Raw genomic sequence first — 22,307 nt, 5'->3', positions numbered from 1 at the left:
TGGTTCTCTAATGTGAGCTGTGGATCAAGGAGGACGCCCAAGTTGCGGACCCTCTCTGAGGGGGTCAATAATTCCCCCCCCAGGGTGATGGATGGACAGATGGAATTGTCCTTGGGAGGCAAAACCCACAGCCACTCCGTCTTATCTGGGTTGAGTTTGAGTCTGTTGACACCCATCCAGGCCCCAAAAGTCTCCAGGGAGGGGCTATATGCTTTTTTATGTCGGATCACCCTGGTATATTGAAGGAACGTCACAGCTCCTTTTTGCCTCTTACAAGGCAGAAGCTGCCAGATCGAATCCCAGTAAGGAAGGGTGTGGCTAGCTGATGAGGCCAGAACAAGGCCAAAATGGTACCATCCTAGTCTCCCTTAATTTTAAAATTTCAGCAAAAAACATTTGATACATACAGAATATAGTTGTCGGCTATGAATAAATTAACTGCCTTGAAATGGTCCTGGGTTGGGCCTAGAGGCAAAAAGGAGCTGTGACTTTCCTTCAATATAACAGGGTGATCCGACATTAAAAAACATATAGCCCCTCCCTGGTACAGAGCTGGAGGGATCAGGTCTGATGGCTCAACTGTTAATTCTCTGCCTTACCAGGCAGAAGCTGCCAGATCTAATCCCAGTAAGGAAGGGTGTGGTTGCTGATGAGGCCAGAACAAGGCCGAAAGTACCCTCCTAGTCTCCCTTAATTTTAAAATTTCAGCAAAAAACATTTGATACATACATACATGCATACATATACATACATATATACACATACATATATATATATATATATATATATATATATATATATATATATATACATATATATATATACATATACATATACACATACATACATACCTTGCACTATTTTTGTCTGTCTGTCTATCTATCTATCTATCTATCTATCTATCTATCTATCTATCTATCTATCTATCTATCTATCAAGACAAAAATAGTGCAAGGTGCAAGGGACAAATCATATTGGAAGATATTGAAGGAATTAAATGTGTACAGCTTAAAAAAAAGAAGACTCTATCAAATATTTAAATATTTTAAGGTGTGAATAAGTTTTTAGAAGGCAGTATTTTCAAAATTAAGCAAAAGTCAAGAACTTGGGGATATAACCTCAGACTGACAGGAGGGAAGTTCCAAAGTAATGTTAGTAAGTATTACTTCACAGAAAGGATAATGGAAAATAGGAACAACTTCCAATTGAGGTAGTGGGTCAATCATCAGTAGCTAACTTTAAACATGTTTGGCATAAACACATGTCCATGATCCATTCACACTGTGACACAGGCATAATTAAATATTTTCCCCTACAATTTACATTTGAAAATATTGGGATCCTGGTGCAAATCAGGGAAGAATCACAAGCAGATGAATGAATTCTACTTTATTGAAAACTATAATACAATACAATCTTGGTCACACGGGAAAATGTTGAGCAATTTATTACATTGGTGGCCAGTTCATTTGGAGAAATTTAACAGATATCATCCACCCAAGATTGCAATCTCAAAGGTTCATTGCCTTTCAACTTATCAGGAATAAGTTTTATTTGTACTATCTAATCTATAGTTCTTCATAAAGTGATAATTTTTAAAAAATGTTATAAATAATTCATATGCACATTCATATATCATCCCATTAATACACTTAAGAATATCATATAAATTAATGAAGTAATGTCTCTTTCTTCCTGTTATACTACAAGGATAAAGGAATTTTTTAAAATATTAATGTCTAATGAAATGTTTTATTGAACTAATTTAATTTTATAATCATAACCCACACTTATTCTTTAATATTATATTGAATGGAATACTGTATTCAAAATATCACAAATAATATTCTAAGCCATCTGAATATTTTTGTAGTGATGGCAACTTCCAAATAACTAAAAGTGAAGAACAGTTCAAGGACATAGCATGTTCTGATAAGTTTTCTCTTTCCCCTTCTCCTTCCACAATCATTACGAATAAATCACTTTTTAATGGGAAATAAATGATTTCCCTTGTTTTGGGGATGAGGCTTCTGTAGAAAATAAAGGGGGAGGACATTTTAAAAACTATTTTTAAATTTGAATATGAATGTGGAGTTTGTTGCTAAGAATTTATTTTAACTGTTAAAACAGTTATTGCATTTTTGACCAGCTACTAGATACTAATTAGAAACTACATGAAGAACTTAAGGTATAATGACAATGGCATTAGCTGATCTAGAATTTACTCATTTTTTTTTTACTCAAAAGGTTACAAACAACTCTACATGTATGGAAATTGCCATGTGTTGTGGTTGGTTCACATCCAGCTCCTTTGGTCATGGACTTTGAGGAGAATGAACCGGGTCCATCTGGGTATCATAGGCCAGTGTGTTTATCAGAAGAATCGGAAAGTAAGAGTGATGAAGAGTTATGGCCTGGGGACCCTCCAGAGGCTGCAGACTCCCCAGTTAAAGTAATGTCAGAGTCAGATGAGGAGGGGAATATTGTGGACCCCATATTAGAGACAAGAGTCAGAAGAATGCGAAGGAGACAAGAGTATTTCTGGCAATGTAGATCTAGGCATAGCTTGTCATTTCAGATAGTATAAAAGGGAGGAGCATGGGAAGTTCCGTTGCAGAAGTTCAATGTTCCTTTATGGAGAGAGAGAGAACTAGCAGCTGAAGTGTTTCTTGCTTAAATCTTTTTGCAACCCTGGAAACCAAGCTTTGGAAGGCATTTGTGAGTACCTGTACACACTGAGAACTAATGACTTGAATTTATGACTTTCTTTTGGATGCTTGTTATCAGCTGTGCCGATAACGCTGGACTTTTGGCAGGCATTCATCTGATTTCATTGCTGTTTCCAGCATGGTTTTTGGTAGACAACTATACATAGTCATTTGGCTTCTGAGTCTTCATTGAGGCTTAATTACTGCTAATTAACCCGGCCAGACAGAACAACATGTACTGTTTAAACTACTTTTGACAATTAATCCTCTTAATGAAAATAGTTTTCTCTCTCTCAATGTCTTTCCTGCAGAGTATATTCCACTAAGTTTATAGTATACTTTTAGTTATTTTATATTTTTCTCAATGATTTTTAAAGTTAAAAATTTAAAGGAGATTTAAAATAATTATGGACATGTAGATCTCAGTTTATGACCATAATGGAGGCTGCTCATTATGTCAACATGTTCTGGCCTTTGTTAAATGAGGCACCATGTCAAGGGGCCTGCTGGAATGCAAAGGTGAAGTGGTGTCAATTATGTTCTATAGTTCTACAGAGTTCCGGAGATCTCCAGAAGATAGGTAAGTGATAGGTGAAGGAGGAGTGTGTGGGATCTGATGGGATGAGAAAGCAGGCTCAAAGCTTGCGAGAATCCTAAGGAGTAGAAAGCAAAGTACAGTGTCTTGGGGGAGGAGGAAGGCTTGGAGCAGGAAACTTTGAGCTTAGGCTAAGCATTCCAAAGCCTTGTCCACCAGTGAGGCACTCGTGCTTTATAAACCACTCAGTCATTTAGCTTTCAGATCTGGAAGCTAAATCACTGAATGGATTAAGAGAGCACCACACACGCACACACACGCACACAAAAGAAGGTGCTCCAGCCCAAAATTACTCAAGCAAATGAAGGGAACACGAAGTTATTCAATATTAACACAATCCTTTCATAATCTCTGATTATTAGTCATTAGTCTCAGATTATTAGTCATTTGGGAGAGGTGAAGCATTTCTAGGTTGAAAGGATTGAATGGTGACATCACTATTGCCCAGAGATCCCCAGGGGAATTCATATTCCCCATCTGCCAGAAGTTTATCCTAGAGATGATGATCCCTTACAACAAATAATCAAATTACACCCCTACCTCCATTGACTTTCTCTATATAAATCGATAGTTGCCCAATCTATACTTGCTATTCCTAGTTATAAGTGTCATGTCCATAGTAGCCCTGAGTCTGGTCAACCTTCAGCTCTCTTTGATTTCTATCAATTAGGGAATGCATTAGGGGCATAGGATTTCAGGCCACTAGGAAATTAACAATCCCCAATAAATTACATTACTTCTACTGCCCAAAACAGCACACAAGCAATAATTAAATTTCACACAAAACTGTTGCATCGAGCAGCAATTAAACTGTTTATGGCTAAAATTTGTTGTGGCTGGGCCATGTCCTGCTCAGCTGATCACGGATTTTGAGGTTTGAGAGACGAATGTAGCCGGGGTAGCGCAGCAGATAGAGTGCTATACTGCAGGCCACTGAAAGCTGACTGTAGATCGGTAGGTCAGCGGTTCAAATGTTATCACCGGCTCAAGGTTGACTCAGCCTTCCATCCTTCCAAGGTGGGTAAAATGAGGACCCAGACTGTGGGGGCAATATGCTGGCTCTGTTTAAAAGTGCTGTTGCTAACATGTTGTAAGCCGCCCTGAGTCTAAGGAGAAGGGCGGTATTAAAAATCGAATAAATAAAAATAAATAAATAAATGTGTATTGGTATTCTAGACCAGTGTTCTTGATATCTGAATCTGAGAGTGAAGAGGATGAGAAAGTAGAGACTGAAAGCCAACCAGAGTCTGTGGTACCCCCAGAGGTTTTATCAAGTGACTCAGGAGATGACGATGAACCACGTATAGATGCAAGGGTGTGCAGAACTATATCCATTCAAGATTATTTGAGAAGGAAGAGGTTTGGGTGTGAATAACTGTATAGAACACAACTTGTGACTATATTTATTTATTTATTTGACTTTTATGCCGCCCTTCTCCTTAGACTCAGGGCGGCTTACAACATGTTAGCAATGGCAATAGGGAAGGTCATGCGAGGAATAAGTGTGAAGGACAATGTTCCCCAATGACAAGGTTTCATTCTGTGCTGTAGAGATCCAGTTTGCTTCCGGACTGCTTTAAAAAAACATCTTGTGACTATATAAGGGAAGGTCCGGAACTTCTGCCAAAATGCTGTAAGTTTGGAATGATTAATAGAACCATCTCAGAGACTTTTAATGAGCTATTGGAATCTGGCCTGGAAAACTAATTAGCCATGTACCACTGTCTAGTTCCTTGGTCCATACACAAATCTGAGGGATTATGAAGTCATCTAATCAATTTTCCTTAGCCCAAACTACTCTGTTGATGTAGTTGTAAGGTTAAAGCCAACATGCAAAGTATTAAGACTCAGGCCCAGACTAAGGCTCTAAGCTCAGGATTCAGAATCATGTTGACTTTACAGGACTGATGCCTCTTCTGTTGTCAGACAACTATCAATCTCACTGGCACCATAGCTGTATATAACTGCAGGCTTGGCCTTTCCCTGAATCTTTAATCACCCTGAGGAAGTATAGTAGTAAAAAGAAAAAGTTAGGGACATTAACTACCAATATTTTATCACCAGTGTTCCTGAATTATATTGTTAAATATTAGATAGCTCTAAACCAGATAGCTCTAAAGCAGCTATCATTTTAACGCTAAGTAAATACTGTATAAAGGAGCCTTTTCCAGAGCTAGCCCTGCTGGTGGAAATATTTTCTAGGATTCCTTATTTGAAGACAGTTTGCTTTTGTGGGTACAGGGAGGCAGAACTCTTGCTCATGTACTCATGTGCAAGAGTGTGTCATTTTTTCATTGAAGTCAAGATGTGCTCTGATTTCCACAATGATTTCTAAATTTAAGAAGGATATTGTTAAATGCATACTTTTTAATAAATTGTAACTCCACAATCATATAACAGGTGGCCAAATAGTTTTACCAAGTCATATAGTTGCAAAAAGTTTAATTAGATATGTTATTCTATTTTATTTTTCTCTGATAACAAATTGTTGTATTAAAGATATATTCCAATTCTTTATTTAAGAGTTCTTACAAATAATGAGTATCTATTTTAACTTTAGTTGTTTAAACAGGACAGATCAATGTTTATCCAAGGAATAAACCAATATTGAAAATAATTTGGGAATTTTAGATATTTATAATATATATGGATTAAATTGTGAAATCAAGACATGATTAATTGATGTATTGTATTTTTTTAAATTGGGGCAATCTGAGTCCTTCTTACAGTAATTCAATTAGTTTAAAAACTTATTTAAACAAATTGTGTGTGACCCTCTTTTTTTTCTCCCACTTTAAAAAAAAACAATCTCTACCCTACAATTTTAAATCTGGAAATTTAGCAGATGTCATTTATTTTCCTTATAAATGCAGTAGGATATTTATTTAATTTAGCCAAATATTCATATCAATTGTGACTGAGATAAACAATTTGAAAAATATACAGTATACACAAATAAAGGTTTCCTTACAATAGTTATCCCTGTAGTTCCATTTTTTCTGAATAAATGTAAAGTAATTTAATACAGTTATATACTTGTTACACTATTTTACAAACAGATTGTATAGAATGAGAAAGAATATCACCTGTAAGTTTCATAATGTCAATATTTTTCAGCAACATACAACACGGAAATTGAATAACTTTCATATACAGTACTGTATATACAATATAAAATCAGTTATTTAAGCCTTAATAAAACAGGTCAGAAAACATTGAACAAGCATCATTTAAAAAATTCCAATTCAAAAGGAGCAGAAAACTATCACTAATATAGGTCTAAATTGTTTAAGTGATAATCATCAAAGAATTTTATCTGTTTTCATAGATTTCATGACTTATTATTATTATTATTATTATTATTATTATTATTATTATTATTAGTTGCACAGACAAAAGAACACTTAGACTGGATTTGGCATTTTATGCACCTACCAAGTCTTTCCTAAAGATTTCTGATAGGCAGATGTTCTTTAATAATATTAAAGGTATTTATTTAGCATTAAAATGATAGCTGCTTTACAGCTATCTAGTTTAGAGCTATCTAATATTTAACAATATAATTCAGGAACACTGGTGATAAAATATTGGTAGTTAATGTCCCTCACTTTTTCTTTTTACTACTATACATCCTCAGGGTGATTAAAGATTCAGGGAAAGGCCAAGCCTATGGTGCCAGTGAGATTGATAGTTGTCTGACTTGTCACAGGATGTAAACTGTTGCAAGTAAAGTTGCTTTTTGCAATTGACATATGATGATTTGTCAATGCTGATGGTGTTCAAGTGCACCCTAGACCAGTGGCGAGCTTTTTTCCCCTCAGGTGCAAAAGACTTATGCGTGTGCAATATTGCACATGCACAAGTGCCACACCCATAATTCAATGTCTGAGGAGGGTGAAAACGTCTCCCCCCACCTCAGAGGCCCTCTGGAGTCCAGAAATTATCCATTTCCTGACTTCCAGTGGCACCAGTAGGCCCATTTTTCACCCTCCCCCGAGCCCCCCCGAAGCTGAAGACATCCTCCCAGAGTCCCCGCATGAGCTGAAAATCAGCTGGTCGGTGCACACATTTGCACTGCAGCTAAGTTAGGGCAACAATTTATGTGCCAGTAGATATGGCTCTATGTGCCACCTGTGGCACTCCTGCCATAGGTTTGCCATCACTGCCCTAGATGTTGTGGGATTGCATCCAAGATCAATATTAATATTTATTTTATATTTGTTTTCTTTTGTCACATTCCTTCGGTTTCTATTTGCAGTTTTTATTTTATTTTATGTTTCTCTCCATTTCTTTTTCTTCTCTTCTACTGTCTTTAGTATAATGTCAACTGGTTTTTAAAAATGGTTTTCATTAGCAATTGTTAAGCTTGAGGTCGCACTGTAGCTTCTTCATTTCCTTTTATTTTCCTATTTTGTGGACATTGCAGTTCTTTTCTTGTAGACTAGATTGCAGTAACCTCTGGAGTGAAAAAGGACCAAGGATATTTTGGCTCAGAGAAGGCCACTCAATCATTGACCACATTTTAACCCTCTAACATCTAGTTGAAAAATACTCCCCTAAAGCATGCATAAGTCTTTTGCATTCATTGATTTAAATTTGCTTTTGATTTCATCTTCATCTGCAAATTATGGGACAAATAGAATTCTTTGTCAATTGATAAAACATTACATATTCTTATAAACAAGAAAAGTTCTGGAAGAAAGTAATGAATGAAAGTGATGAAAGCCCAAAGACACTGTACCAAACAAATTTCTGTTAAAGGAGTGAAGACACAGTGTATTCTAACTTCCTTTATTTTTAATATTCTATTATCAACAAACTAAATAGGTCATATTTTCATTTGTCAACATTGGGGAATAGACATGTGCATTCTTCAATAGACAAATGATACTGTGCTATTTTGATGCCATGGTTAGAATGTAATATTGCAAACTGATTCTGCCACTGCAGGAATTCTATCTTCTCCAGCTCAAGGTTGACTCAGCCTTCCATACTTCCAAGGTTGGTAAAATGAGGAACTAGATTGCTGGGGGACAATATGCTGACAATGTAAACTGCTTATAGCAGGGGTGTCAAACTCAAGTTGTCACAGGATGTATTGGGACTTTTCTCCCCTTCACTAAGGCATGGCGTGGCCAACGCATGACCCATCTGGCCTAGGGGCCAGGAATTTGACAGCCCTAGCTTAAAGAGTGCTGTAAAGTATTATGAAGCAGTATTTAAGCCTAAGTGATATTGTTATTGCTTTCTCAAATACAGATTGGCCTGAAATAGTTATTTCAATATACAGTACTAGCTCAGGGATAGGCAAAGTTGGCTCTTCTATGACTTGTGGACTTCAACTCCTAGAATTCCTGAGCCAATGATTCTAGCTCAGGAATTCTGGGAGTTGATGTCCACATGTCATAAAAGAGCCAACTTTGCCTGTACTAGCTGAACATTGCCAAAAGGAATGCCTAGAAATTAAACCAAAATCATAGTTTTTGCTAAGCACACTAAGATGGCAGGTCTGGGGAGTAAATAATATCTAATCAAGCAAGTAAAGATCTTTATAATCTGGTCTATTTTTCTTTGAGTTATGGGCGCCCATAAATCTCTTCCAGATCATGCCTTCCTTTGGACACAGTTTGCATTTTGGAAAATCATCTGTCAAGCAGCTCATTGCCTTCTGAACATGGTCTTTTGTCTTCAAACTAGCCTACTTAAAACTGAAACTTCTGCGTAGATTTTCAACTTCTATTGGATTAAGCTTTCTTTTTTCCAGTCACCTTTGTCCCTTTAAATATGATTTGAGAGTTTTCAATCTTCTCGAAGCCAATCAATACATGTTAAATTATACATTTGTGATTTTTCATAGCCAGCCATTACCTTCATCAGTAATTAGTGCACACTACATGATTCAACAAGATGATATTGTTGGGGCTGTAAATAGACTATCTACTTAATCCAGAAACATCTACTTAAGTCCCTTTGCACACTTTTGCAATCAACTGTGCATTTCAGTCACACAATGATCCCAAAATTCAGGAGTGCCTTCTCTTTAGCCTTTTTCAGTATTCCCACAATATCTGTTACTGAAGGAAGACACTAAAAAAATACCCTTCAAATATTGATGAAACATTACTCTATATTGCCCTCACTATGCAGATGCTCACCAGAAATTATTTCCATTCTTTACTAAACTTTCCGCTCATTCTGATTTGTTTTATCTCAATATGTTATCAACATATAAATCTGATTTTATTTCCTTGACCACAGCCAAGTACTCTTCTATAGTCTGCATAATATTCCATTATATTATATTAATTTTAATCTTTTTTAGTTATTTTAGACTTATAGTTTTCTTTTCATTTTAATTAATCATGTTTTATTTGCTGGCCCATGACTGTATAGATTGATTTGATTTATAAGTCACTATATATCTTATTTCACTCCATGGTAAGTATTGGTATTTGACTACATACTTTAAAATAATTTGTTAACTTTTTTCCTCATTTTTAATTAAATTTATTTTTTACATTCTAACATTGATGTTTTTGTTTTTACCTCCTCTAAAGGAGTTGCTGTTCTTTGGCCTTTGAGTCAAAATTATTAAGGCCATGTGATTATTCTACAGGATGGGTTTTTCTTCATCATCACAATTATTTTCCCAGTTTATAGTTCAAGGTGTAGGAAAATCACCTCTGTTATTAGCTTCTATTAAGGAGAAGACCAATCAAAGCATTTCCTTCCTTTAGGAAGAAAAGCAAGAAAGTATTAAGTTAGCTATAATATAGGCTTGCCCCTAGTTTCTGAAATAAACATTCAAGATGAAATCTTAAGTACAAATGATTTATTGACATTGTAATAAACATTATCCCTCATTAGAAAAGAGCTACGTGGTTTTGAAAGCTTTTGAATACCACATTATTATTGTTTAGACTGATCTAAGGCTCCAAGGACACTAGATTATGAATGCAAATTTATCAAATGAAGACCACTAAGATTTTTAATGCTATTTAATGCTATAATGCTATTCCTACTACATTTAAATGTATTTACACATTAATCTTTTTTTTTTAAATACACTTATAAAAGAAAAAGAAAATACCACCTCAACACACATTCTATTTTACACACCTGCAGATTGACAAGATAGCTCCCCCCAAAAAAGATATTCAAACCCTACATAGGTAATGATGTATGAATGCCAAAGAGTCACAGGACAGTATTCAGACAGTCTATTTAAGAGCAGTAAAGCTATTATGGAAAACAAAGACTTACAGTTAAAGTTTGGCACTATTTTTTGTTCCTTTTTAAAAAACAACAACAACAGATTAATTAAGAATAAGGCACATCTATTACAGGAAGAGAAACACAACTTAAAAAGAAAAGAAAAAAAAGCAGATATCCAAAAAACAAATAACCAAAGCAAGAAACCACATTTTTAAACATAGAAACATAGAAACATAGAAACATAGAAGTCTGACGGCAGAAAAAGACCCCATGGTCCATGTAGTCTGCCCTTATACTATTTTCTGTATTTTATCTTAGGATGGATATATGTTTATCCCAGGCATGTTTAAATTCAGTTACTGTGGATTTATCTACCACGTCTGCTGGAAGTTTGTTCCAAGGATCTACTACTCTTTCAGTAAAATAATATTTTCTCATGTTGCTTTTGATCTTACCCCCAACTAACTTCAGATTGTGTCCCCTTGTTCTTGTGTTCACTTTCCTATTAAAAACACTTCCCTCCTGGACCTTATTTAACCCTTTAATATATTTAAATGTTTCGATCATGTCCCCCCTTTTCCTTCTGTCCTCCAGACTATACAGATTGAGTTCATTAAGTCTTTCCTGATAAGTTTTATACTTAAGACCTTCCACCATTCTTGTAGCCCGTCTTTGGACCCGTTCAATTTTGTCAATATCTTTTTGTAGGTGAGGTCTCCAGAACTGAACACAGTATTCCAAATGTGGTCTCACCAGCATTCTATATAGCGGGATCATAATCTCCCTCTTCCTGCTTGTTATACCTCTAGCTATGCAGCCAAGCATCCTACTTGCTTTCCCTACCGCCTGACTGCACTGTTCACCCATTTTGAGACTGTCAGAAATCACTACCCCTAAATCCTTTTCTTTTGAAGTATTTGCTAACACAGAACTACCAATACAATACTCAGATTGAGGATTCCTTTTCCCCAAGTGCATTATTTTACATTTGGAAACATTAAACTGCAGTTTCCATTGCTTTGACCATTTATCTAGTAAAGCTAAATCATTTACCATATTACAGACGCCTCCAGGAATATCAACCCTATTGCACACTTTAGAGTCATCGGCAAATAGGCAAACCTTCCCCACCAAACCTTCCCCTATGTCACTCACAAACATATTAAAAAGAATAGGACCCAGAACAGACCCTTGTGGCACACCGCTTGTAACCTGACTCTGCTCAGAATACTCGCCATTAACAATAACTCTCTGATGTCTACGCTTCAGCCAGCTGAAAATCCATTGAACTATCCAGGGATTAAGTCCAATCTTCACTAATTTATCTATCAGCTCTTTATGTGGAACCATATCAAAGGCTTTGCTGAAGTCCAGGTAGGCAATATCCACGGCACCACCTTCATCCAACACCTTTGTGACATAGTCAAAGAAATCAATGAGATTAGTCTGACATGATTTTCCTTCAGTAAAGCCATGCTGATTTGGGTCCAATAAGTTATTGTTTTTTAGGTGCTGATTTATCCTCTTTTTGAGTAGAGTCTCCATCATTTTTACTGCAACTGATGTCAAGCTAACTGGCCTGTAGTTACCAGCTTCTTCTCTACTGCCCTTCTTGTGGATAGGCACAACACTGGCCATTCTCCAATCCTCAGGTACTAAAGATAGTACCATATCACAATTTCTCTTTAGTAAGAATAAAAGTACACATTGCTGTCTTGATATTTAACTGCTTAGTTTTAGGTTTCATTCCATTATGGAAAGTTCTTTTCTATTTGAGTCTATATGTATTTCCTTAAAACTCTCAATGATCTCTCAGACTTATTTCTTCAATGCTTCTCTAGACTGACAAGTTAGGTATATTGAAACATATATTTTATTAATTCAAGTATACCTAATTGTATGCAAGTGACAATATTATATCAGATAATAAAGGAAAAAAATTCATTTAAAAAACCTTAAACTATTGTATCCAGCAACATGTCATTTATTTCAGAAACTCAATACTCAGTTTCTTATGACAGATATAAAATGAATATAGCATCTTCCCCAAATCTGATTCTTTCCAAGTATTTTTAAATATAGTCTCAGACATTTAGACTAGATACTTTCGAAGGGCACAAAGTTTGGAAGGATAGATGTCTAATAATGTTTACATTATTCAGTTTCTGCTATTAAAATTCCGACCAAATTCACAAATGGAATCCACTTTTATAACTGGCTGAGCTAGTAATGGTTATTATTTAGGACATGGGTATCAAACGCCCGGCCATCATGTGACATTTTGTAACATTTTTCCCTTTATGGAGGTGGGGTGGGCATGGCTTATGCATGACACATCCAGCCCATGGTCTGCTAGACACCCCAGTTTAGACAAACTGCATATTCTGTACCATTAAGATGCACGCATAGTAGTAGGTAATGCAAAGCATATGGTATATAACTAATTATTTCTGCTTTAGATGTGTAATCTAAACCATTCTGAAGATTTAGGTCATGCAGAAATTATGCACATAATGCATTACTAATATAACACTGGTTCTTAGAAACATCCCATATATCTCATTTGACAGTATTGACAGGATTCAATCAAAGGATTCGAGTACAGTTCAGTAATATTTCCTAAGTCCTATCCACAAGAAATTGGATGCAGAAAACATGGTATTATAATTCTGACACAATCCAGTTTCTTGAGTTATTTGGAATTTGCAGTTAATTTATTTATCTCATCCCCACATTTCTCAACTGTTTTTTTAGTAGTTTTTTAATGTTACTACACATTCCAAAATAAACTAATCATAGTAAGATTTATTTATTTGGTATTAGGACTCTAGTGTGTATATACTTTATGGCAGCAAAAATTTCTTCCCAGTATTTCAGGCAAATAAAATGATTAAAAACTCAGTTATGGAGTTTCACAACGTTGGAGTTTCACAACGCAGGAGTTTTAATGTTCCATATTTCTCAAAAACGTCTATTGCTGTTGGATTGAGACTGAGCTGTTAAAGTGGTAGACATTGCTAAACTGCTGTATAACTTCTTAGTTAATCAATTATCTGGAACAATAATAGCATAACAGGAAATATCAAAATATGATAAACTATATGCCAAATCTCAAAGAATGAGTGACATTTTAAGCATCTTAGATACACATATTCATTAATGTAAATCAGTGTAAGCACTATTAATTCTTGTCTTACTATATTAATATTTGAACAGTGAATGTACTGGCAAATTACCTGTTCTCTTTAAACACACAGACACAGCAACAATGCCATTGTTTTACTATTGCCTTCCTTTGATCAGACTGGTATATTAAATACTATTGTATCAATATATTATGCAGTACATTCGTATTATCAGACTTGATATTTTCAGATTGGCATTTGCTAGTAGTTTTCTGAAAAACTAAATATGGATCAGGAAATAAGAATAATCAGTGTTTATTCTTCCTATTTCTCCAAGAATGGAGTTCTATCAGCGCTTTCAATTAAGAGACACTTATAGCACCATTACATTACTTTGTAGTCCTGGTTAATGTTCCAGTTATAAACTGATAGTGATTAAAAGGAATAATTTTTTTTGAAAGACATTGAATCCATAAGTATGTAAATTACATGGCAAGAATGTCAATTAATCTTTCCTTAAAAGTGCATATTTTATTTAAATTTAAGTCTCAGTAAGGAGATTTGCAATAGAGGTGAACAGTAACATATTTATCCCAATAGATGCATACAACACTCCTTTCCCCATTTTAATACTTTTATAGGAATAAATTTCAGGTTTAATTTTTGCTATTCTCTCAAACTAGACTAATTATTTCTATCTTGAGTTCTAGACAACTTTAGAGTTTCTTGGAAGCTTATTAATAGAAAATAAGTAACAGTAAACAGAATTCTCAGAAATGTATGGCCAGCGTTTTAAAACGCTGGCCGAAATTGCCCCGGAGCTGGAGAGACATGGCTTGTGCGCTTGCGTACTCTCCGGCTTCCACTGGCCGACAGAAGGTCAGCTTTTGGCAGCGTGCCAATATGACGCGCTGCCTCTTGGGCTGGGGGGAGGTCCTGAGTCGCCCTATTTAAGGACGGCTCGAAGCGACCTCCCCCTTTTGCCTTGGCTATCCTGAAAGTGAACAGGCTGTCGTACCTGTTCGCCAATTATCTTCCACGTGGCGCGGCCTAGCGAGGCCTCACCAGATGGTTTGGAGGCTTTGGGTAGCGGCAGGGGAGGGGGCGGAAGTCCCTAGCCCCCTTAATTTAGACTTCAGCTTCTCTTCTTTGGGGACTGGGGTTTGGGGCCCGACCCACCCTTTATCGGGTGAGAGGACTCAGGCTTTTCAGGCCCTTTTTTACTTATACAGGTGGGACTTGAGGCCTGTGCGGCCTACAGCCCTCTTATCTTCTTTCCCAGGTTGGAGGTAACCCCTTCCACTTTCCCATTTTCTGGCCCTATTTTGGCTGGTGGGCCTATATCCCCAGGCTCTGGGATTTTTGGACAGGCAGGGGGTTGGGAACCCAAGTTTCCGGTTTTGGTTGGGCCTCAATTTTGAGGCCTAGCCATTGGTGAGACAGCTCGCCAGCTTCCTCTGGGCCTATTTCACCAGGATTTTAGGTTAGACCCAAAGGCCTATAGTAGGGTGAATTTCTTGCTATGGCGCCTAAAAGGAAGTCCTCAACCCCTGCTTCCCCCAAGCCTCACCCCAGAAGAGCGGTAACTCCTTCGGTTAGGGCCAGGGAGGCTGGGGAAGCGATCCCTACTCCACATGGGAGGCTCTCGTGTGGGCCTAGAAGGTCGAGGCGTGCCGGACCATCTATTCCCACCCGTTCTCTCTCTGCTATTCTAGACCATTTGGACCGGATGGACGAACACTGGGAGTCTGCATTTGGATTGGGCTCCAGGCTGGCAATCTGGGAGCCCCTCCTATGCCTGCTGATCCACAGCCAGGTCCCACCGAAGTGGGCATTGTGGACTCTTCACCAGTCCCCAGCACGGTTGCCTCCATTTCCGAGCTTCAGCAGGACAACGGGGGTGAGTCATCCATTGCCAACACAAACACACCAGGACTAGAGGGCATAAGCTCCCAGAGTGCCCTTTCAATAGTTGGGGGTCAGGGGACCCAACTTCAGGGAACAACTGCAGCTGTGGTTTGTTCCCAAGTCTGGGGAACTACTGTTTCCCCACTTACGGCTTTTACTGGGCCGTCCCAAGTGGGTACTCTTCCCATCCCGCTAACGAATGTGTGGGGGTCCACGCTTACCCAGGGGTCCACTTCCATGGCTAATCCTCAGGATAGTGTCACCGCCGTATCCTGCCCATTAGGGGTTGCTGTGGTGGCAGCAACCCTCAACTTCTACTCCCCGCCCAAGTGTGGGGTAGGGTGTTTGATCCACCCAAGTCTGTTATGAGCTTAGTGCCAAGGGGTCCTGCTCCCTCTCCTTTTGTAGATATCGTCATGCCTGTAGCAAATGTGGGGGCATGCATGCTATCCATGCATGCTCCAGATCTGGGGGGAACAAGAACAATAGAGATAGCGCCAAGCAGTCAAAACCAGCTACACCTCAGACAAAAGGGCCCCAGTGCGGTTAAACTAGACCGGCTGGCCATTTTAATCAAAGGGTATCATCCGCACAACTATGCTGCCACTATCCTCTGGAATTTTCAGGAAGGATTTCGGATACCTTATTTGGGTCCCCGGAAAGCCTTTCTTTCTCAGAACCTTAAATCAGGTAGGGGCAAGGAAGACGTAGTTAGAACAAAAATTAAGAAGGAGGTGGAGGAGGGCAGGGTCCTAGGCCCCTTCTCCTCCCCACCTTTTCCCCACGGATCTCCCTGCTGGGGGTGGTTCCCAAAAAGGCTAGTGGTGAGTTCTGGTTAATCCATCACTTGTCCTTCCCTCGGGGCAAGTCAGTTAACGACTTCATCCCCAAGGATGCCTGCCCCATGCAGCACACGTCTTTTGACGTGGCCGTGACCATGGTGCAGATGTGTGGGCCCGGGGCCCTGATGGGCAAGAGCAACATCAAATCAGCTTGTAGGCTCTTACCCATCCACCCAGATGACTTCAAGCTCCTGGGCTTCCAATTCGAGGGAGGTTTCTATGTAGACCGGATGCTACCAATGGGGTGTTCCGTGTCCTGCGCTTTCTTTGAGAGTTTAAGTACCTTCCTTGAGTGGGCACTCAGGAGGCAAACGGGATCAAAGTCTGTCATTCATTACTTAGATGATTTCCTGGTGGCAGGCTCCGCTAGCATGTCCCAATGTTCCACATTGATGTCTGCTTTTGAAACACTATGCTCATATTTAGGGGTACCTTTAGCCCCCGAGAAGACTGAAGGGCCCGCCTCCAGGATTACCTTCCTAGGTGTTGAATTGGACACTGTCATGCAGTCTTGCAGACTGCCCGACAATAAATTAGAGAAAATGTGATTCAAGGTAAACGAGGTATTACGCTGTAACAAAGTGACCTTACGTCAATTACAGGAAGTGGCCGGGCTTCTTAACTTTGCTTGCTAGGTGGTCGCACCCAGCAGGGCCTTTATGCGCAGGATTTACATCGTGATGCAGGGCCTGCGCTTGCCCCATCACTGGGTGCATTTGAACACTGGCGCCAGGGATGATTTGCGTACCTGGCAGACTTTTCTACGCCATTTCAATGGTGTTTCCTTTTGGCAACAGAAGCTTCTTTTAGAAGTGGACTTGTAGCTGCGATCAGACGCTGCTGACTCACTTGGTTTTGGGGTAATACTGGTGTCACTCCCCCTGGCCTCGTGAGTGGTTGACTTTGGATATCTGTAGAGGCCTTACCTTCCTGGAATTCCCCCCCCCCTAATTGTGGCCTTAGAGTTATGGGGGGAGGAGTTTGCCAACGGGACCATCCACTTTTGGTGTGACAACCTCGCCATTGTACATGTGGTAAATTCTCTGTCATCGAAGAGCGAGCGGGTTATGCGTTTGGTTCACTACTTTGTGGGCAGGACTTTGGCGCTTAACGCCCTGTTTTTGTCCCGCCACATCCCCAGCTTGGAAAATGGCACAGCTGACGCTCTATCCTGTGGACAGTTGGCCAGGTTCCAGAGGCTAGCGCCCAGGGTGCGGGACCTTCCAGACAACATGGTTAAATAGCCTGGCAGGACAACTGAGCCCTGGAGAGGCAAGGTAGACTGGGCCACAGGACTGTCTTTGGCCCCGAGTACCCGGGCTGCTTACCAGAGAGCAGGTAAGGAGCTATGGGATTTCCGGATGGAAAGGGATTATTCGCAGTCTTGGCTCATACTCACTGATCATTTGTTAGAGCATTGTGTGATGATGCATCAAATAGGACCATACGCGGTAAGCTGGCTGGCTTGGAGTTCGTCACCAAGGCTGGCGGATTTACCGATACCGGCAATGACTTTCGCATCAAAAGGATGCTTGAAGGCTGGTCCAGAGAGCAGCCGCAACTTGTGGCTGACCCACACAGACCTTTGTCCATCTCACAGCTGTCTGTCTTAAGCGAGACATGGATAAGGCTATGCACCTCTTCTTATGAGGCCTGCCTTTTCCATGCGGCAGCTACCACACTCTTTTTTGGGGCATTTCATGAGTGAGGCCCTCGCCTCCTCGCGTAGAGATGGCGAGTTATGCGCCTTGCACTGGGATGACGTGAAATTTAGTGACCCGGATAATTCCCTTCACCTGCGATGGTCCAAACAGACCAGCATGGGTGGGAATCCTTAAGGTCTGCGCCGTCACAGCATTAACGGTCTTCTGTTCCATCAGAGGACAAGGCCGGGGATACCTATTCTGTCACACTAATGGGCCCCCGCTCACAAAGTACCAGTTCTGGGTACTTCAAGTACTTCAAGGGCTCTTAAGGAAATAGATTTAGACCCAACTGTTTATGGAACACACTCTTTTTGGATAGGCGCCGCTATCGTGGCGGCTGCATCTGGCTTTCAAGATCACAGGATTATGTCTATTTGCCATTGGCAGTCGTCTGCCTTTTGGACTTATGTGAGGGCTTGATCAAGGTACCCATCATACTGGCTATGGTTAACGTGTTTTTTATGTGTTCCAATCACCCCATCTCTTAGGTCTGCGGTGTGGCTATGCAGCCACAGCTTCATCTTCTGGGCCGGAAGATACACTGCAAGGTCGGCCTTTGGATCGCATCTGTCCCTGAGCCATTGGACCGATATAACCTGGCTTGGCTGCAGAGGCCTGCATTGGGAGGGACTCTCCCACTGTTTTTTTGCATGTGCCATTCTGTGGGAGCCCCCAAGTGGTTGGTTATCCACTTGGGGGGCAATGACCTCAGAATTCTGAAGAGTTTGGCAGTGATCTGTCAAGCCCGTGATGACCTTAGGGCCATCTCTGATGCTTTCCCAGATACACAGATTGTGTGGTCTGAGATTCTGCCCAGATTACTGTGGCATAACGCTCTGTTGCCAAAGACCATCAAAAAAGCTAGGTTGCGTGTGAATCAGGCCATTGGCAAAGTTGTTAGAGAGTTGGGGGGTTATGTAGTTAAGCATCCCCTCATAAAAATTTCTAAGCCTTCACTCTACAGAGCCGATGGCATTCTCCTCTCAGAGGAGGGGAATGCCATTTTTCTTTTGCACCTGCAGAGGTGCCTGCTTGACCTGGTGCAGGAGGAGAGGGGAGTCGGGGGGTCAAGATAGAGATCTGACCCCCGCTCCGAGGCAGATTAGGGGTGGAAATGGGCAGTAGGAGCAACTGCACGTTCTCCTTTTGGGCATCTTTTCAAAGATGAGGGGCTGCCTCTCCCCATGAACTATAGGTTTGTGCAACTTCGGGGATTGGAGGGGGGATGCCCATGGGACTCATCCTATCCAATTTCCGTGGGGATTGGAGGGTGAGCTCCTCCCACATGCTCAGATCCAGGTGAAGGTGGCTACCTTCATCTGGTTCAGCAAGGAGTTATGCCCAATAGTTGTCTATGAATATTTTGATAGGTAATTTCCACCTCATTAGTTTATTTGCCTCTGCAGGCACTTGTTATAACATTCACATTTACGTTATTTAAATTTATGTTAATTTAATAAAGTGACCCCATGTTAAATTCCAGCTCCTTTCTCCACGTCTTTATTCCGCTTCCAGTGCAATGGCACTTTGTTCATTGCCTTTGATCTTCTTCCTGTAATATAATCCACTACAATCTTAACCATTCTGCCAGTTTACACATTACAATGATTAAATCAAACAGAGCGAGTCAACTTTTTGCATGAAAATTCTGAAAAATTCTGCAGCAGGAAAATGATATAGACAAGGGATTCTTCCTCAAAAATAAAAACCACAGATATAATGAGCAAAATAAATAATCACTCAAAGTATTAATTTTCTCCTCCCATGCCATAAATTAGTTTACTTTGCTTTCATCAATTCTCACCAATGAAGTATATAGTGAGGTGGGCAGAATTTCAAACTTGCTCTCAGAAATGTGTCTTAGAAACTCTTTACATACAGTAAGAGTTCTGGCTATAATCATTCAACACTGTATTTTCTTTTGAGTATCAATAAATTGTAATATCAGATCATTCTCAAAAATAAGCTGACATGCACATTATACTTTTACACTGGTTTACAATTAAAGAAATAAAGTTGTATAAAAAATAATTAAAAATTTAAAAAGGGGGATGGCACGTGTAATAATGATTCAAAGTTGAAACGGAAGACAGTTTCTCCCTAGGACACTTCAGAGTTTTTCAGAGTTCTAATTCCATGAAAGGAATATATTTGAAACACATCTCACTTAGCTGAGGTGAGACTGTTAAAATACTTAAGACAACTAATTTTAAAAAAATCACATTTTCAAAATTCTCATACCCTAAGTTTTTAGGTGTATTGCATAACAGCAAGAAACTTGCTTTCTTCTGCAAGTGAGGTCAACAAAGAATTCATGTCCCCAATAGCTATATTGGTTGTACTTATAGGCATAACTGGGAATGTAAGAGATGCTTGGGGAGTGGTAAGACGAGAATAATTGCGAGATAGATTCTGAATAATATTGGGATTCAGGCCTTCTGAAATTAAACTGGCATCATCACCATCATCTATAATAGCATCAAAATCAATTAGCACACTTTCAAGGCTGCTTGTGTCAATACTGTCAACTGTGCTTGTCACTTGGTTGACTCCTGGGGAGAGAAGCTCTGATGTACTTTCAATAGCTACCTCTTGTATTAGGTAATTAGCTTCTGAAAGGGAAAAAAAATCTGCTTTCAGAGCTTGCTGATTAAACCCTATGGTTTGGTCATATAACTGACCAGGATAATTCTGCAAATTGGAGCAGAATTGTTGTAACTGAGTTTGAGATTCTACCTTGATACCAGTGACATTTTGTGGTTGGTTTGAATCCATTAGAAGTCCAGGTTGCCCCACCATGTTATTCCTTAAAGTGTTTTGCCATCTATCTCCATAGTGGTTGGAATATGGTTGATAGGTTTTAGCAAGACCTGATGGATAGGTCCCATTCTGAGACAGGAGTTCTTGACAGTTAGGTTGTGGGGGAACTATAATTTGCTTTATTGTTTTATTGGAAAGTCTTGTTTCTTGACAATGACTCACTTCATCTTCTGATTGATTAGAAAGATATTCCTCAGAAATTAGCATCTTGCTAATTGCATTGGCAGACTGCTCATCTGAAATCATATGGTAGCCAAAATGTTGCTGGCTTCCATTAGTTAACATGAAATGGCTTCTCAGTTTTTCAGCTTGATTCATCACATCACAGACATTGTCCATAGGTTGTTTGCCAAATTTATTATTATATATCTGTGATTTATTTGAGTGTAAGTGGTAAGAACTTGTGTCACTGTTCATGATTACATTCTGCTCCATATTGCAAGAGACATTGTTGTCTTCAAGATGCTGATAGACATTTTGTTGGGTAGTATCATTTCTCTTCAGTGCCTGCTGCAGCTGCTGCTGGATAACCAAATTATTATAGGGGGCTATAATAGTTTGCTGTATTAAGGACTGTGGTCTACATTTTAATTTTAATAGAGATAGATCAGAACTTCCTGAACTTACTTCACTCCACTGAATTGGTAGGTTATTTTTCTGATAATTGTTTATTGGAGGAGATTGATCAAAATTATTGTTTTCCATTGTTGGATTGCTATGTTCTTTGTTGTTCTCTAGTTCATCATTTGGCAATTGGTTGTACAAATCTTGATTCTGAGAATTCAAATACTGGACCAGATCATCTGGTAACAGATCTTCATCACTCAGACAACCATCTGCTTCTGTGGTAGCAGCTCCCATAGCCATATTGTCAGAAATACTTGGAGAACAAGGGGAACATAAATTCTGGAACAAACCAACATCTGTGCATGTGTAATTCTTCAGGATGAAGTTCTGTTTTTCAATGGATGGAGGCAAAAGAGGAGGGTTAAAACTGTTGAAACTGTTAAAACGGTGGATTCTTGGAAAAGACAGATTATCTGAGACTGGTCTTAGAGGATCACTAGCTCTCCTTGTGCTATTCCCAAGCATATCATGAGGCAGTAGATTTCTCCTGTTGTTACTATTTACCCCAGTATCACTACATCTTCGACGACAATTTACTGGAGGCAAGGGTGACATCCCAGATTTCCTAGAATCACCCAATAGCGCCATTCTTGTTTTCAAGCTCATTCCCTCCATATTAGGAAGTGGTGTTGGTGGAGGTCCACCAACAGCTGCTGCATATTTTGCTTTCAGTTGGTATTGTTGTGTAGGAGTAAGACTGAGAAGTCCAGGCAAGCCATCACATTGACTAACATCACTGGATCGCCTTGAAGCATCAGTTG

General features: G+C 39.4%; 1 protein-coding gene across 1 annotated transcript in view; it reads right to left on the bottom strand.

Annotated features, from left to right (window-relative positions):
- Positions 1-20,696: 20,696 nt before the first annotated feature.
- GLI3 (GLI family zinc finger 3) overlaps positions 20,697-22,307 on the bottom strand; it is a 407,618-nt gene continuing 406,007 nt past the window's right edge. Inside the window, exons 17-18 of the mRNA XM_070728251.1 lie at positions 21,343-22,282; positions 20,697-20,711 (exon numbers count right to left, since the gene is read on the bottom strand). Coding sequence (XP_070584352.1) covers positions 20,697-20,711; positions 21,343-22,282 — 955 coding nt within the window. The remainder of the gene's footprint in view (positions 20,712-21,342; positions 22,283-22,307) is intronic.

Source organism: Erythrolamprus reginae, chromosome Z (genome assembly GCF_031021105.1).
Source record: "Erythrolamprus reginae isolate rEryReg1 chromosome Z, rEryReg1.hap1, whole genome shotgun sequence".
Taxonomy (NCBI): Eukaryota; Metazoa; Chordata; class Lepidosauria; order Squamata; family Dipsadidae; genus Erythrolamprus; species Erythrolamprus reginae.
Note: the sequence above shows the minus strand (reverse complement) of the source record. Positions and strands in the feature narration are given on the sequence as shown.